General features: G+C 37.9%; 1 protein-coding gene across 5 annotated transcripts in view; it reads right to left on the bottom strand.

Annotated features, from left to right (window-relative positions):
• LOC105494418 (heterogeneous nuclear ribonucleoprotein R) overlaps positions 1-14,396 on the bottom strand; it is a 64,833-nt gene that overhangs the window by 30,342 nt on the left and 20,095 nt on the right. For all 5 annotated transcript variants that reach the window (XR_011624940.1, XM_071098846.1, XM_071098844.1 and 2 more), the window contains 5 exons: positions 13,380-13,556; positions 10,485-10,620; positions 7,436-7,641; positions 2,482-2,631; positions 138-259 (listed from right to left, as the gene is read on the bottom strand). Coding sequence is in view for 4 of the 5 variants with exons in the window: in XM_071098846.1 (XP_070954947.1) it covers positions 138-259; positions 2,482-2,631; positions 7,436-7,641; positions 10,485-10,620; positions 13,380-13,556 (791 nt within the window). In the remaining variant the exon portion in view is untranslated. The remainder of the gene's footprint in view (positions 1-137; positions 260-2,481; positions 2,632-7,435; positions 7,642-10,484; positions 10,621-13,379; positions 13,557-14,396) is intronic.

The raw sequence follows: 14,396 nt of genomic DNA, 5'->3' as shown, positions 1-14,396 counted from the left end.
CTAGCAAAGGAGGGAAGGGAGAAAAGAAAAAACAAATCAGTTTGCTTCAAGACTCTGATTGTGTTTTATTAATCCAATCTCCATTATCAAATGGAGATTCCTTGTCCAAAGACATATCTACTAAAAGGTAGACTCACGCAGTGCTTCTGGAGGCCTGTCTAGCAGCTTGGCGCTCTTTCCTTTTCTTGTCTGGTGGCTTGGCTAAGACTATTTCAATTTCTTCCCCTTCTATTTCTTTGCCATTCATTTCATCCATAGCCTATAAAAAATTGAAAAATTAATTTATTTTATGATATAAAACTATATGTTTTATATAGTGTGCATGCTATCATACTTGACTCATTTAATATACTTAATAATTTACTGCACAATTATTTTAAATGGCCAAAAAGTGAATCTAGCCAGAAAGTTAAACACAAACACAAAGAAAATACGTTTCCCTAGACCTTATCTTTTTATATGTAAATGACATTTAGAACAAAACCTACCTCCTGATACTGTATTTTAAAAGGTAAAAGGGCTGCCACCTATTGCTGCTCCTTAATTCCAAATAACTAACTCCTTAAAAGATAAGCCATACCTAAGAAGCAAATCCACACCAAAGAAGCAAATCCATACCAGGGAAAAATGCCAATATTAATACGAACCAAAGATTAACTTTTCAGGATTAGAATTTTTAAATAAACATGCAGCATACAACATACAGGTCTTACACTGTTCTTATACAAAAATTTCAAGGATCTGAAGCACAAATGAGGTTACAGAGTGAGATTATCTGTAAAATTCAAGATACCAACACAAAAAAACCTAGGTTTCCCTCACAATGCTTAACTCGAAATGTATTTTGCTTGAACAGTTTAAAGTACAGAGCCAGAAAAGGCCTGGACTAATGAAGACTCAAGCAATTACGTAGAAAGCAGTAATCAAACATTCCATGTTCTAGCCCTTTGTTCATGTTGTTCCACCCAACAACCTCTGCCATACATCAAAAGGTTCAGGTACTCAGTAACAAAATGTCACCTCCTCATATTTTATTTTTTGTTTCCCTATACCTTTCTCCCCACTCTGGATACACATAAAAAAATGTTCTATTTATAACGAGCTATTAGTGATTTATAAGTATCTAGACAAAAATGAAACTAGTCCTCAAGATTGCAATTTTCCCTGTACTGCTTCAGTAAAAGCAACTAAACAAGTTTACAAAAGCTTCCTGGCATAAATTAAAAAATGAAACATCTACTCTCTGCCCCGACCATCCTGGTGACTCCCAGTTCCTGGACTAGATATTTTATAATTTAATAGGCTTCCTTGGCAAACCATCCTATAAATATTTTCCATCAGGACAACCAGTTATTTAAAACCAGTTGAGTCAGGAGGAATATTTGGAAAGCATAAAATTATTAGTTATCTGCATTCTATACCAGTAAAAATTTCAAACGCCACACATTAACAGATAAGAGTATAACAGTATAACAGATAAGATTCCATACTTCAAAGCCAGATTATTACTGAGTTTGTGATCTTGGACAAGTTATGAATTTTATGAACAATACTGCCTCATTAATTAGCTATCATCAATGAGCAAGCCGATTAACTATAAACGAGTCAGAGATTCTAGAAAGCCTGTTTTAAAAGCAGTACCCTGGGCAAAAAACAAAACCAAAAAATGCTCAAATTAGAGGTGGTAGTATCCCACCAACCAAACATGCCAAAAAAGAACCATGCCTGTGTCACTAAGCATTCTGGATCTATCTTCCCAGTAACATAAAAAAGATTTTAGTAGTGTTTTGTCTTGCTTCCCATCCCCTCAAGGAAGGAGAGATGAACAAGAAAAAGAAACTGAAAATTTCACCCATTAAAGATAGTCCGAACCCACTGTCAATAGAAAGCAGGTTTTGTGTTCCAAATACCATATGAAAATACTTTCTTCATACTTATTATTATCATCAAAGACTAAATCAACTATTATACACAAGAGATATCTCTAACAATTACTGAAATCAGTAAAACATAGTGAATGCTATTTTAACTCTAAAATGATTAAATAAAGGTAAAACTAATCATACCCTCATCACAATACATCTACTCAAATACTGTATGAGTCATGTACACCACTCAGTTTCCTTCATAGGTACACAAACTGAGGTAAACTAAGTAGTTATAATATATTCATTACCTATTTAGTGTTTACAGCAGCTAATTTTTATACCTTGTAATACTTCCAAGGCATCATGCTATCAAATCTTACAAAACAATAGAGATTAAAAATAACTTGCCTAAGATCACAAATTCAGTAATAATCTGGCTTTGAAATATGGAGTCTTATCTGTTATACTATTACCACTTAACAGAGATTAAATAGAAAGAGTTCAGCAAAAGCTAACAGTCAATTTTACTTCAGTTTTTAACATTACTTTACGTGTTTGGCAGGTTTCAGAAACAAAATTCAAATATCAAGAACCAAAATTTCAAAATTTCTACCTTAACAGCTGCTCCTCTGTCTTCAAAATGAACAAATGCATAATCTTTCAACTTCTTTACTCTTTCGAGTTTTCCAAATTCAGAAAATGACTTTTCCAATATTTCTTCTGTCACTGTAGTAGCCAAGTTTCTCACAAACAAAACTTTTACCTAGTAAGCAACAAATAAACAAAACTGTCATTGGCTACTTAATTTTACCTGAAAAGTGTTTCTTCCTGTCTTCATAGCATAGGCTTTTCTCCTCTAAAACATTAAGCGCTGAAAGTGTTGTTACAGGTAGTACGAGAAATTGCTAGGAAAATGACACTGATATCAGTCACCAATTTATAAAAATTATTGGTTCTTGCCTTCTCCTATGTTGTCATTAAAGCACCTAACACTGAATAGAATCTTCAAAGAACCAACACATAATTATTATTGCTAATCAACAAATTTAACATGGTCTCCAAGTCCCTTTCAAAACAAGTTTTTCTGTTTCTTTCCTCTAAAACTGAATAACTTTCAAAAGTTCGTATGAAAAAATAAACAAACAAGAATAACCAGGAAAAAAAAGAGTGAAATTTAGAGACTGGCCCTACCGAATATAAACAAACTATAATGCTTAAATCATTAAATCAGGTAGTGTTAATTAGAAAAAAAGGAGAAAAGCTGGTCCATGCCTCACACTATACACCAGGATAAACTCCAAATAGATTGAAAATTTAAATAATAAAAGGGTGGAGGGAGGACTGTGAAAGTATCAGAACAAGAATGATTCCTTCATGTAACACTGGAGTGGGGATGACCTTATGACTTAAAATCTAGGAGCCATAAGAATGATATATAAAAATAAATGACTTCTATATTGCAACAAATACTGTAAGCAAAGACAATAAATATGGATGAGGTATTTGCAACATGTATCACAAACAGCTAATCTCTCTTTTATATCAGAGAACCAGAAAATAAGAAAAAGCTCAACAACTGAATAGAAAAATAGGCAAAATTCATGAATATGTGGTTCATACAAAGAAACACACATGGCTCTTAAAATATATTTAAAGTTCAAACCATTCATAGTAAGAGACGCAAATCATTAATCATTAATGGCACTGAGACCATTTGTTATCAGGTTGGCAAAGTTCAAAAGTTTGATCATACACTATTTTGTCAAGAATGAGGAAAATAATTATCTTGTATTTTGCTAGTAGGAATGTAAAATAGTGTATCTTCTACAGACAGGAATATGGCAGTATTTTAACAATTACAGATGTATTTACCCTTTGGCCCACAATTCTACCCCTAAGAACTATCCTACAGATATATCTCCACTTGTATCAACTAACATAAACTTATTCATTCCAGCATTGTAAGAGCAAAAGATCAGAAACAATTCAATATCCAGCTGGTTAAATACACTATAGTACAGAATAGACTACTATGTAGTCATAAAAAATGAAGAAGAGGGCTGGGCACAGTGGCTCACGCCTGTAATCCCAGCACTTTGGAAGGCCGAGGTGGGCGGATTGCCTGAGGTTGGGAGTTCGAGACCAGCCTGGCCAGCATGGTGAAACACCGTCTCTACTGAAAATACAAAAATAAGCCAGGTGTGGTAGAAGGCACCTATAACCCCAGCTACTCGGGAAGCTGAGGCAGGAGAATCGCTTGAACCCGGGAGGCAGAGGTTGCAGTGAGCCAAGATTGTACCACTGCACTCCAGCCTGGGTGACACAGCAAGGCTCCGTCTCAAAAAAAAAAACCCAAAAAATGAAGAAGAGCTCTATGAGCTAACAGAGATTGACAGGGTACACTGTTTTTCCTGTTTTTACATCTCTGAAATAAAGAAACAACTTACAGTCAATGTGATAAGCAAGTACTGTGCCATAGTTTAGTTGGCAGTGTTTTATAACTACTTAGTGGTTCATATAATAATAGTGTATTTTCTCAGAGCTGATGAAACAGGATGGTGAATAAACAAAAAGTAGATCAGTGAATATAGTAGGCTGCCAACATTACTACCACTCATGTAAGAATTAAGGAAGTATATTCATATTTGCCTAAGGAAATACTAAAAAGATAAACCAGAAACTACTAAAACTGGATGCCTTATAGGGGACAAAGGGGATTTGGTAGACATAGGCATAGGGGTAGAAAGGAAATTTCTTTGTCTATACTTTTCTATATAACTTTTAAACTAAGAAAATATAGTACCTATCCAAATAAAAAACTAACATATTGAACAACTTGTTGCTTCAGATACAGGACTATCTAATAAGAAGTTACTAATTTAAAGAGGAAAAAAAACTAACATTTTTCACAAATGCTCCATCCCCTTTATTATTCTCAATTTATCATACTAAGGTCCAGCCTCTATGTTACACAGACTCCCACTGGCTCAGTTGCTTTTAAAAAAAATTCAACATGGAATTTTCTATGATGAAACTGTTAACATACTATATCAAAATCACTTACTGAAACTGTGTTTAAAATGTTCAACAGGAAAAAGGGTCCCTTTAAGAGACATATATTTAGGCTTTTAGGTTTTGGTACATTGTAAAACTGACCCAACTTGGCAAAAAAATCTTCAGTGAATTGTAAATTGATAGTGTGAATAACAGAAGCTTTACTCAAATGGATAAACTTTTCTTTTCAATTACGAAACAGTAAAGGAGCTGGGTGCAGTTGTAAGCACCAGTAGTCCCAAGCTACCTAGGAGGCTGAAGCGGGAGGAACGCTTAAGCCCAGGAGTTCAAGGCTGCAGTGGGCTATGATTACACACGTAAGCAGCTACTGCACTCCAGCCTAGGCAACATAATGAGGCCCAATCTCTTTAAAAAAAAAAAAAAAAAACAATAAAGGGCTCTACAATATTTAATCCTAGGTTTATGGAGGCCTCATTTTCATTCCAAAACCTGTTTTAGATTTACGAAAAAGGAGTTACCAGAATAAAATCTTGAAGTTTTCTAACCCTAAAAAAAGATTAGGATGAACTTCCGTCTGAGCAGCTACTAAAGGTTATATGAGAAGTGGCTGGTAAGCAAATTACAAGCTATACTTTGGTTTTCATGGGATTTTATTCCTCTTTTATAATATGTAATACATCTATAATGCTATTTTAAAATATTTTCACAGAAAAAGCAACACAGGCTATTTAGTTACTACAGGTGGATTCAAAGTTGTGGTGATCTTTAGAGACTGATCCAGGCTCAATAAAATAGATGACATCCGTGTTTAGTAGTTTACCCAAAGTCATAGTTGTATTAGGAGAAGAAACAATGGGAATCAAAATCAAGCTAGTAAAAAATTAAAATAAAAACTAAGAGCTATTTGAATTCTCTATCCCTTACCCATCTACTCAAGGAATATGAGATAAAAGATACTGAGTAGCACTTCTGAGAGCCTCTCTGGTTCATTCTCAATAGATCTTATCTGCTTAACCCAAAGATGTCATTGCCTACATAGACTTTACCATACAAGTATAAACCAGGGTTCTCCTCCAAACTATTTAGAGCAAGGGTTTGCCTCCTCAAATTCTGGAATAAAAACCTTGACTTCTGACTTATCAAGAAGAATCCAACCATTAACTCATGGCCATTCAGAGTTGCTGCCTCCCTGTGAAGGGAAGATACAATTAAAATGCTCAAGAGCTCATTTTAAGCAGCAGAAATGCAACTCTGAGGCCAGTCGCGGTGACTCACGCCTGTAATCCCAGCACTCTGGGAGGCCAAGAAGGGCAGATCACGAGGTCAGGAAATTAAGACCACCCTGGTTAACATGGTGAAACGCTGTCTCTACTAAAAATACAAAAAATTAGCCAGGTGTGGTGGCAGGCGCCTGTAGTCCCAGCTACTTGGGAGGCTGAGGCAGGAGAATGGCGTGAACCCGGGAGGCGGAGCTTGCAGTGAGCTGAGATCGCGCCACTGCACTCCAGCCTGGAAGACACAGCGAGACTCCACCTCAAAAAACAAAAGAAATGCAACTGTGATGTGTCCCAGGAGTCGCCCAAAGGAAAAATTAAGAACCAGTACTCATGGCACCACTATTAAGATCCTGGCAATGCAAGCACAGGAAATAGGAGGGAAAAGAGTGCCCTTTTCAGGACTTGCCGTGCATATTTTGCCACTAACGAATAAGAGCAAACACGACAATCTTTTGCCTTTCTTCATGGGGATAATACACTAATGGAACTTGATCATTTAAAACAGGCGGGGTGCGGTGGCTCATGCCTGTGATCCCAGCACTTTAGGAGGCCAAGGCAGGCAGATCACGAGGTCAGGAGTTTGAGACCAGCCTGGCCAATATGGCGAAATGCTGTCTCTACTAAAAATACAAAATTTAGCCAGGCATGGTGGCAGACGCCTATAGTCCCAGCTACTCGGGAGGCTGAGGCAGGAGAATCGCTTGAACCCGGGAGGTGGAGGTTGCAGTGAGCCGAGATCGCACCACTGCACTCCAGCCTGGGCAACACAGTAAGACTTTGTCTCAAAAAGTAATAATAACAAATAAAATAAAAAATAAAAATTAAAAAAAAGCTTAAAAAAAGAAAAATCAGCTATAAATCTAAATAAAACATAATTCACAGCCAAGTAATAAGGCATAATATAGTCAATGAAGATTATAATTTATAATCTCCAAAACATTACTTCTCACTTTACTCAAGACCTTTAAAAAAAAAAAAGCCTCTATCCCTCACAGTGCCGAGCACTAAATACCCAGTGTGTATGAAAATACTTAATTGAAGGAATTTCATTTCAGTTCCTTTTGCACATTTAATCTGCAGGAAAAGGGATGGTTAATGGAAATTCCTGGATACCAAGACAGGCTGTTAACTTTAGTGTTAAAGCTGCTCCTTGCCAAACAGTTACAGTCTAAAGCTACAATTTCTATTTATCGTAAAACTCAAAATATTTGAGCTTCATTCTGAGTACAAAATTTAAATGATGACCCTATGCCCACTCCAAGCAACTGTATTTACCTTGGCCATGACTTCTGGATCTGGTTCTTCCACAGGGTCAGCCCATTCAACTGTAACTACATTTCCCCACACTTTTACTTTTCCACTCATCAGCCGGCGTCTGGCTTGTGCTGCTGACTTGTGATCCTCATATTCAAGGAAGCAGAACCCCCGATTCTTCTTTTTGTCATCGGGTTGATGATAGAGAATAACGTCCACCAAACCCTCTGTTAAACCAACAGCCAGATATATAAGCCAAAAGCATCCACCACACATCTAGCGATTAGGCAGACCTAAATCCGCTTGACGATGAGCAAAAAATAAGTGACGCAGCCTCAAAATGAGTCACTAACTTTGTAGACAATTAGTAGACAATTAAATCAACATAATCAGATATGGGGTTTGGGACAGTATTTGATGTTCCTTTTTAATTTTAGGGGTTCTTAAGGTATAGCCATATACAACAAATCTAACTACTGTATTCTGACATTTAACATGCTACAATATTTTAGAGCGTTTGATATAACATGACTATAAAAGCACTAACAAGGATCTTAAAAACAAAACTATTAACATAAACCCAAGAAAACTAACTTTTGACAACTAATCATGGCCAAGCTAACTTAAAAGTTACTATTTTTAACCAAGAATGGAAGTGATCACTAAATATTAGTGTTCCTCTGGTCTTAGTCCTTTGCCCTTATCTTTCCATATGTGTTCTTTCTGAATAATGTCAGCTAGCCCTATTTTTAAATGTTATCTATACCCTTACAAATGCTTAGATTTTTTTCCTAGCCCAGATTTCTCTAAGCTCTAGATGTGCCTATGTTCTTACCTGATGTATCCTCTTTGATGTCTTAGAATCGCAAATTTAACATGTCCAAAACTGAACCACCATGGCCAAAATCTGCCTCCCCTAGACTTCCTATCTAATAAACAGTGCCATCCACCTGGTTCTGAAGCCAGAAATTGGTTAGACATTCGTGATTTCTTCCTTTACTTCATCTCTCCTAACCAATTCCAAACTCATTTACTTCTTTCTATCTCCACTGCTATTACGCTAGTCTAATCCTCTATCTGTACTAGTATGACAGCTTCAACTAATTTATCAGCTTCCACTCATGCCCCTTCTCTCCAAGTCCCTATCCACACAGCAGTAGGAATAATATCCCATAAACATGAAACAGGTGTTATTTCCTGCTTAAAACTTTTAAATGCCTTCTCATTATATATACAATAAAAACCCAACTCCTTACATGGCCTACAGAAGCCCTGCCTACTTCATTTCATACAATTATATTCCTAATTCTACCTTTTAATAACACTAGTCTCCTCAGTTACTGTCATATACTGACTTCTTTCTTGCCTTGGAACCTTGGCATGTGTTGCTGCCTTGGAATGCACTTCCTTTTGCTCTTTGTATGCTACATCTTCTTCATCCTTCAGGTGCTGGCTGACAAGTCATCTTATCAGAAAAGTCTTCCAGAACCATCCAAACAGGGATAGTAGCTATTCTTTAGCTAAATATCCTATATTTCCTGCTTCAGTGTCTTATCACAATGTCTAAATATTCCTTTAATTTTTATTATTTATATTCTTGGTCTTATCTCCTTTCCCAGGATATAGGATCTATGAAAGCAGAGAATATGTCTCTTAGCCACCAATGTATCCCAGGCACATAGCACAATGCCAGCACTTAACAGAAACTTTAATAAACACCTGCTGAAAGAATGAATAAATGATCATGAAGCCAGAAGGAGATATAGATAATAAAGTGATGAGGTCAAAGAATTGTGCCAACAGGGGTATTTGACAACACAATATAGTGGATGGTGGCAGTGGTTACAAAGTGAGACGCTAGAAATTAAGAGTTTAAAGTGCACAGAATTTCTGGTGCCTAGATCCAGAATGTAATCTGGATATGGTGGAGCTGAAGTAAAGGACTAAAGATGAGGTAATCATAGAAATAGGTAGGAGTCTAAAGCCCTGGATGGTTCACCAATGTAGATGTTAAAGGTACTAGAAATAAGTTAATTTAGGGCAGAAGAGGAAGATAGTGAGCCAGAAGCAATCTTTAGATTAATGAAAGGCTGAAACCAGAAGAGCAATGATTGACAGCTTCAACAAAAGGGAAAGCATTTGTCTGAATGATAAAAATGTAAAGGAATAGTAGTTTTTACAAGGGGAGGCAGTGGTCTAACGCAGTGTTTTTATATCATAGGTAGTATTAGATCACAACTGGTATTTTAAAAAATGAAATAGAATAAGAAGTATCAAAATAAATCATGTATAATAAATAAAAGTACAGTTTTGTTAAATTGTTTCAGTTATATATAAATGTATACAGAACTACGATATAAAATCTACTTCTCAATCAATTCCATGGATTTAGAATTGGATATTTTAAAAAATCTGATCGGCCAGGCACAGTGGCTCACGCCTGTAACCCTGGCACTTTGGGAGGCCAAGGCAGGCGGATCACCAAAGGTTGGGAGTTCGAGACCAGCGTGACCAACATGGAGAAACCCTATCTCTACTAAAAATACAAAATTAGCCGGGCGTGGTGGTGCATGCCTGTAGTCCCAGCTACCTGGAAGCCTGAGGCAGAAGAATTGCTTGAACCAAGGAGGCTTGCAGTGAGCCAAGATAGCACCATTGCACTCCAGCCTAGGCAATAAGAGCAAAACTCCGTCTCAAAAAACAAACAAATAAACAAAATATCTGATCTAGACAAGGCAACAGGGAGGGAGTAAAAACTTTCATTCTCTTGGTCCTAAAATACACTAACTGTCAAGGGGGAAAAAAGCATTCACTTGAAGGCTATAGAGCAAAAGCTCCAGCAAAAGCCAAGGTTCAATTAAGACAAAGAAGTGAAGGAGACATTCCAAGAAATGAAGGATATAAGGGAATTTGTTTAAATCCAAACCACTATAAAGCAGAAAGGAAGCAATTTAGACACCGAAGACCTGAATTCTTAATTTAATACATACAACCCCTCAGTTTTTGTGAGCACTTATAAGTAGTATAACACATTTCGCAAAAGTAATTTCTAAATACATTTTTGTTTTACCTGTGACTTTACTGAATTCTTCCAAAATGTTTTCTTTAGTCTTATTCTTCGGAATGGATCCAACAAAAAGTCTGTTGTTTGCCACAGAAATGCACACTCCAAGGTGTTTACCAGGGCGAATTTCATAGCTGTCACACTGCAATGAAGAAAAGAACCAGAGACCCCAAAACCACCCCAAACTCAGGACAACTGATCTTAATCTAAAAAAATTCAACAATTTAAGGCCAAATGCTCCCTGCTTCATCAACTCACCAAGCTCCCTCATGCTTTCCATAATATGAATGTATACTTTAAACTTGTCACAGTCTCTTGTTTTAGTTTGGTTTTGTTAACCTTCACTACTCTTCCACATAAAAATGACTCACTTTGCTGGGCGCGGTGGCTCAAGCCTGTAATCCCAGCACTTTGGGAGGCCGAGACGGGCGGATCACGAGGTCAGGAGATCGAGAGACGATCCCGGCTAACACGGTGAAACCCCGTCTCTACTAAAAAATACAAAAAAAAAAAAACTAGCCGGGCGAGGTGGCGGGCGCCTGTAGTCCCAGCTACTCGGGAGGCTGAGGCAGGAGAATGGCGTAAACCCAGGAGGCGGAGCTTGCAGTGAGCTGAGATCCGGCCACTGCACTCCAGCCTGGGTGACAGAGCAAGACTCCATCTCAAAAAAAAAAAAAAAAAAAAGACTCACTTTATTGTTTAAAGTATCTTATTTCATATTTTAATTTTATCTATCTGAAAATGTTTTCCCACAGATTTTTCAGAAAAAAATACCTGAGACTGATCATTCAGGGTCCTTGGAAATGTAAATTGGATTAGAAAAATTTCAAATTCTACAGAAGTCACAGAATTCTAAATATATAGTTTTAAATTGTCTACCAAACACAGTATTTTCAAAAAGTGTTTTATTTAAATCACTACAGTAGATTTTCTTGACAAATTTTAGCCTTTTTTTTAAATTTTAAGACTGAGTCTCGCTCTGTCGTCCAGGCTGGAGGGCAGTAGCACAATCTTTGCTCACTGCAACCTCCACCTCCCGGGTTAAAGTGATTCTCCTGCCTCAGCCTCCCAAGTAGCTGGGACTACAGGCGTGCGCCACCAAGCCCAGCTAATTTTTGTATTTTTAGTAGAGACGGGGTTTCACCATGTTGGCCAGGCTGATCTTGACTCCTGACCTCAGGTGATCCCACCTGTCTCGGCATCCCAAAGTGCTGGGATTACAGGCGTGAGCCACCACATCTGGCCAATTTTAGCTTCTTCTTTTTTTTTTTTTTTTTGAGACGGAGTCTCGCTCTGTCGCCCAGACTGGAGTGCAGTGGCGCGATCTCGGCTCACTGCAAGCTCCGCCTCCCGGGTTCACGCCATTCTCCTGCCTCAGCCTCCGGAGTAGCTGGGACTACAGGCGCCCGCCACCACGCCCGGCTAATTTCTTTTTGTATTTTTAGTAGAGACGGGGTTTCACCGTGTTAGCCAGGATGGTCTCGATCTCCTGACCTCGTGATCCGCCCGCCTCGGCCTCCCAAAGTGCTGGGATTACAGGCTTGAGCCACCGCGCCCGGCCAATTTTAGCTTCTTATACTTTAATATTATTTAACTATTAGTTTACTAAGAGATATGAGTATTAAAAAGAAAATCATATGTTGCCAAAAATGAAAACTTAATATTAAATAAACAAGTTTGAAGGAAAAATCCATAATAAAAACTAAAATCTGGGTCAAGCTACGAGTGGAACTGATTCAGACACCAGTAATGAAACCAAAAGCCTTGATGATGAAACAGGCTGATCATCTAGAAAGGCTAGAACCAGACTTAGTGAACCCCTCAGATGTCAGGCAAGAGTATGCCAAAAAAAAAATGACATTGTTATTTTAAGATACTGAGATAGCTGTGTCTTAAATACAGCAGGAGTGAAGATACATTTGATTTGCAGAACTTTGTTACTACTACTACTGGTCTGAAATGAGCACCAAGTGGTTAAAGGCTCTAAAGAAAGGAAATTAATCTGAGACTGGCTATAAATAGTAGGAGGAGAGAGAAAGATTAAAGACAGAGAAGACTCAAGGGTCAAGAAACATAAAGAAAGAACAAAAATACACTTAGAAAATATGAAATAAATCATATTAATAGGCTGTAATAAAAATAAAACAGATTCACAACTATTTTCTGAATGGAATCCTAAAAGTCACTGTCATCTACTATTACATTCCCCACAGCCCATTCCAGCCTTCATTATACTATAAGAATCCTAAAGTTTAACATCAAGAATTGATATCCTGGCCGGGCGCGGTGGCTCAAGCCTGTAATCCCAGCACTTTGGGAGGCCGAGACGGGCGGATCACGAGGTCAGGAGATCGAGACCATCCTGGCTAATATGGTGAAACCCCGTCTCTACTAAAAATACAAAAAACTAGCCGGGCGAGGTGGTGGGCGCCTGTAGTCCCAGCTACTCGGGAGGCTGAGGCAGGAGAATGGCGTAAACCCGGGAGGCGGAGCTTGCAGTGAGCTGAGATCCGGCCACTGCACTCCAGCCTGGGCGACAAAGCGAGACTCCGTCTCAAAAAAAAAAAAAAAAAAAAGAATTGATATCCTTTTGCCTAAAACCAAAAAACAGAAATCCATAAGCCAAATACTCATATGAAACTTCTGATGTTAATCAATCTAATAGATAACTTCTTAAATCAATGGGAAACTTTCTATAAAACATTACTTCTTGGGTATTTTCAGTTCTTTTTTAGTTTTATAGTCAGAAAAAAAGCAAAAGTCACATACCAACTTGGTCAGTACAGAAATATTCAAAGCAACAACTGAAGGAATCAAAATAATGTTAACTACAAACATTTTTGAATTAAAGTTTATTTCCTCAAATAGTGACTTGCTAGACAGTGGATAATTATCACATACCAGTTTCACGGCTTCCTGTGCAGCTTCCTTTCCACAGAAGGTGATAAATGCATACCCTCTATTCTGACCAGACAGTGGATCCATCATAAGACGCAGATCCCAAATGGGTCCAGCCTTCTCGAAAAGGGGCACCAACTCATCCTCATATAAATCTCTTGGTATTTTGCCTACAAATACCTGAAATAAAACCCCCTGATTAGAATCCAACATAAGCATTTGATTTTAGAGTCATAAAGCCTACTGTCTTTATTTTTTTTTTTAAAGATGCGGGCAGAAGAAGATGGTTAAGAAAGAACGGAAACAATCTGAAACTTACAGTTGACTTGCAGAGCTAATCCTAATTTTTATTATAATGACCTTAGGGTTATCAAAGAACAACAGTCTCTTGAAAAATGGAAACTAGTAAGAATGTAAAATCTGTATTAACTCTAATTTTTAAATTTTTATAACTTGACTTGTTCTCATAAAAACAGAATAAGGCCGGGCGCGGTGGCTCAAGCCTATAATCCCAGCACTTTGGGAGGCCGAGACGGGCAGATCACGAGGTCAGGAGATCGAGACCATCTTGGGTAACACAGTGAAACCCTGTCTCTACTAAAAATACAAAAACTTAGCCGGGCGAGGTGGCAGGCGCCTGTAGTCCCAGCTACTCGGGAGGCTGAGGCAGGAGAATGGCGTGAACCCGGGAGGCGGAGCTTGCAGTGAGCTGAGATCCGGCCACTGCACTCCAGCCTGGGTGACAGAGCGAAACTCCGTCTCAAAAAAAAAAAAAAAAAAAAAAAAACAAAAACAGAATAAAGGAGGTTGGATGCAGCGGCTCACGCCTGTAATCCAAGCACTTTAAGAGGCCGAGGAAGGTGGATCACTTGAGTCCAGGAGTTCAAAACCAGCCTGGGCAACATGGTGAAACCCCATTTCTACAATTTAAAATTAAAAAATTAATTTATAAATTAAAAATAAATAAAAATAAAAATAATTGAGTAAAAGATTGACATAGCCCTCAAGTTATCTCAACTC

Source organism: Macaca nemestrina, chromosome 1 (genome assembly GCF_043159975.1).
Source record: "Macaca nemestrina isolate mMacNem1 chromosome 1, mMacNem.hap1, whole genome shotgun sequence".
Lineage (NCBI taxonomy): Eukaryota > Metazoa > Chordata > Mammalia > Primates > Cercopithecidae > Macaca > Macaca nemestrina.
Note: the sequence above shows the minus strand (reverse complement) of the source record. Positions and strands in the feature narration are given on the sequence as shown.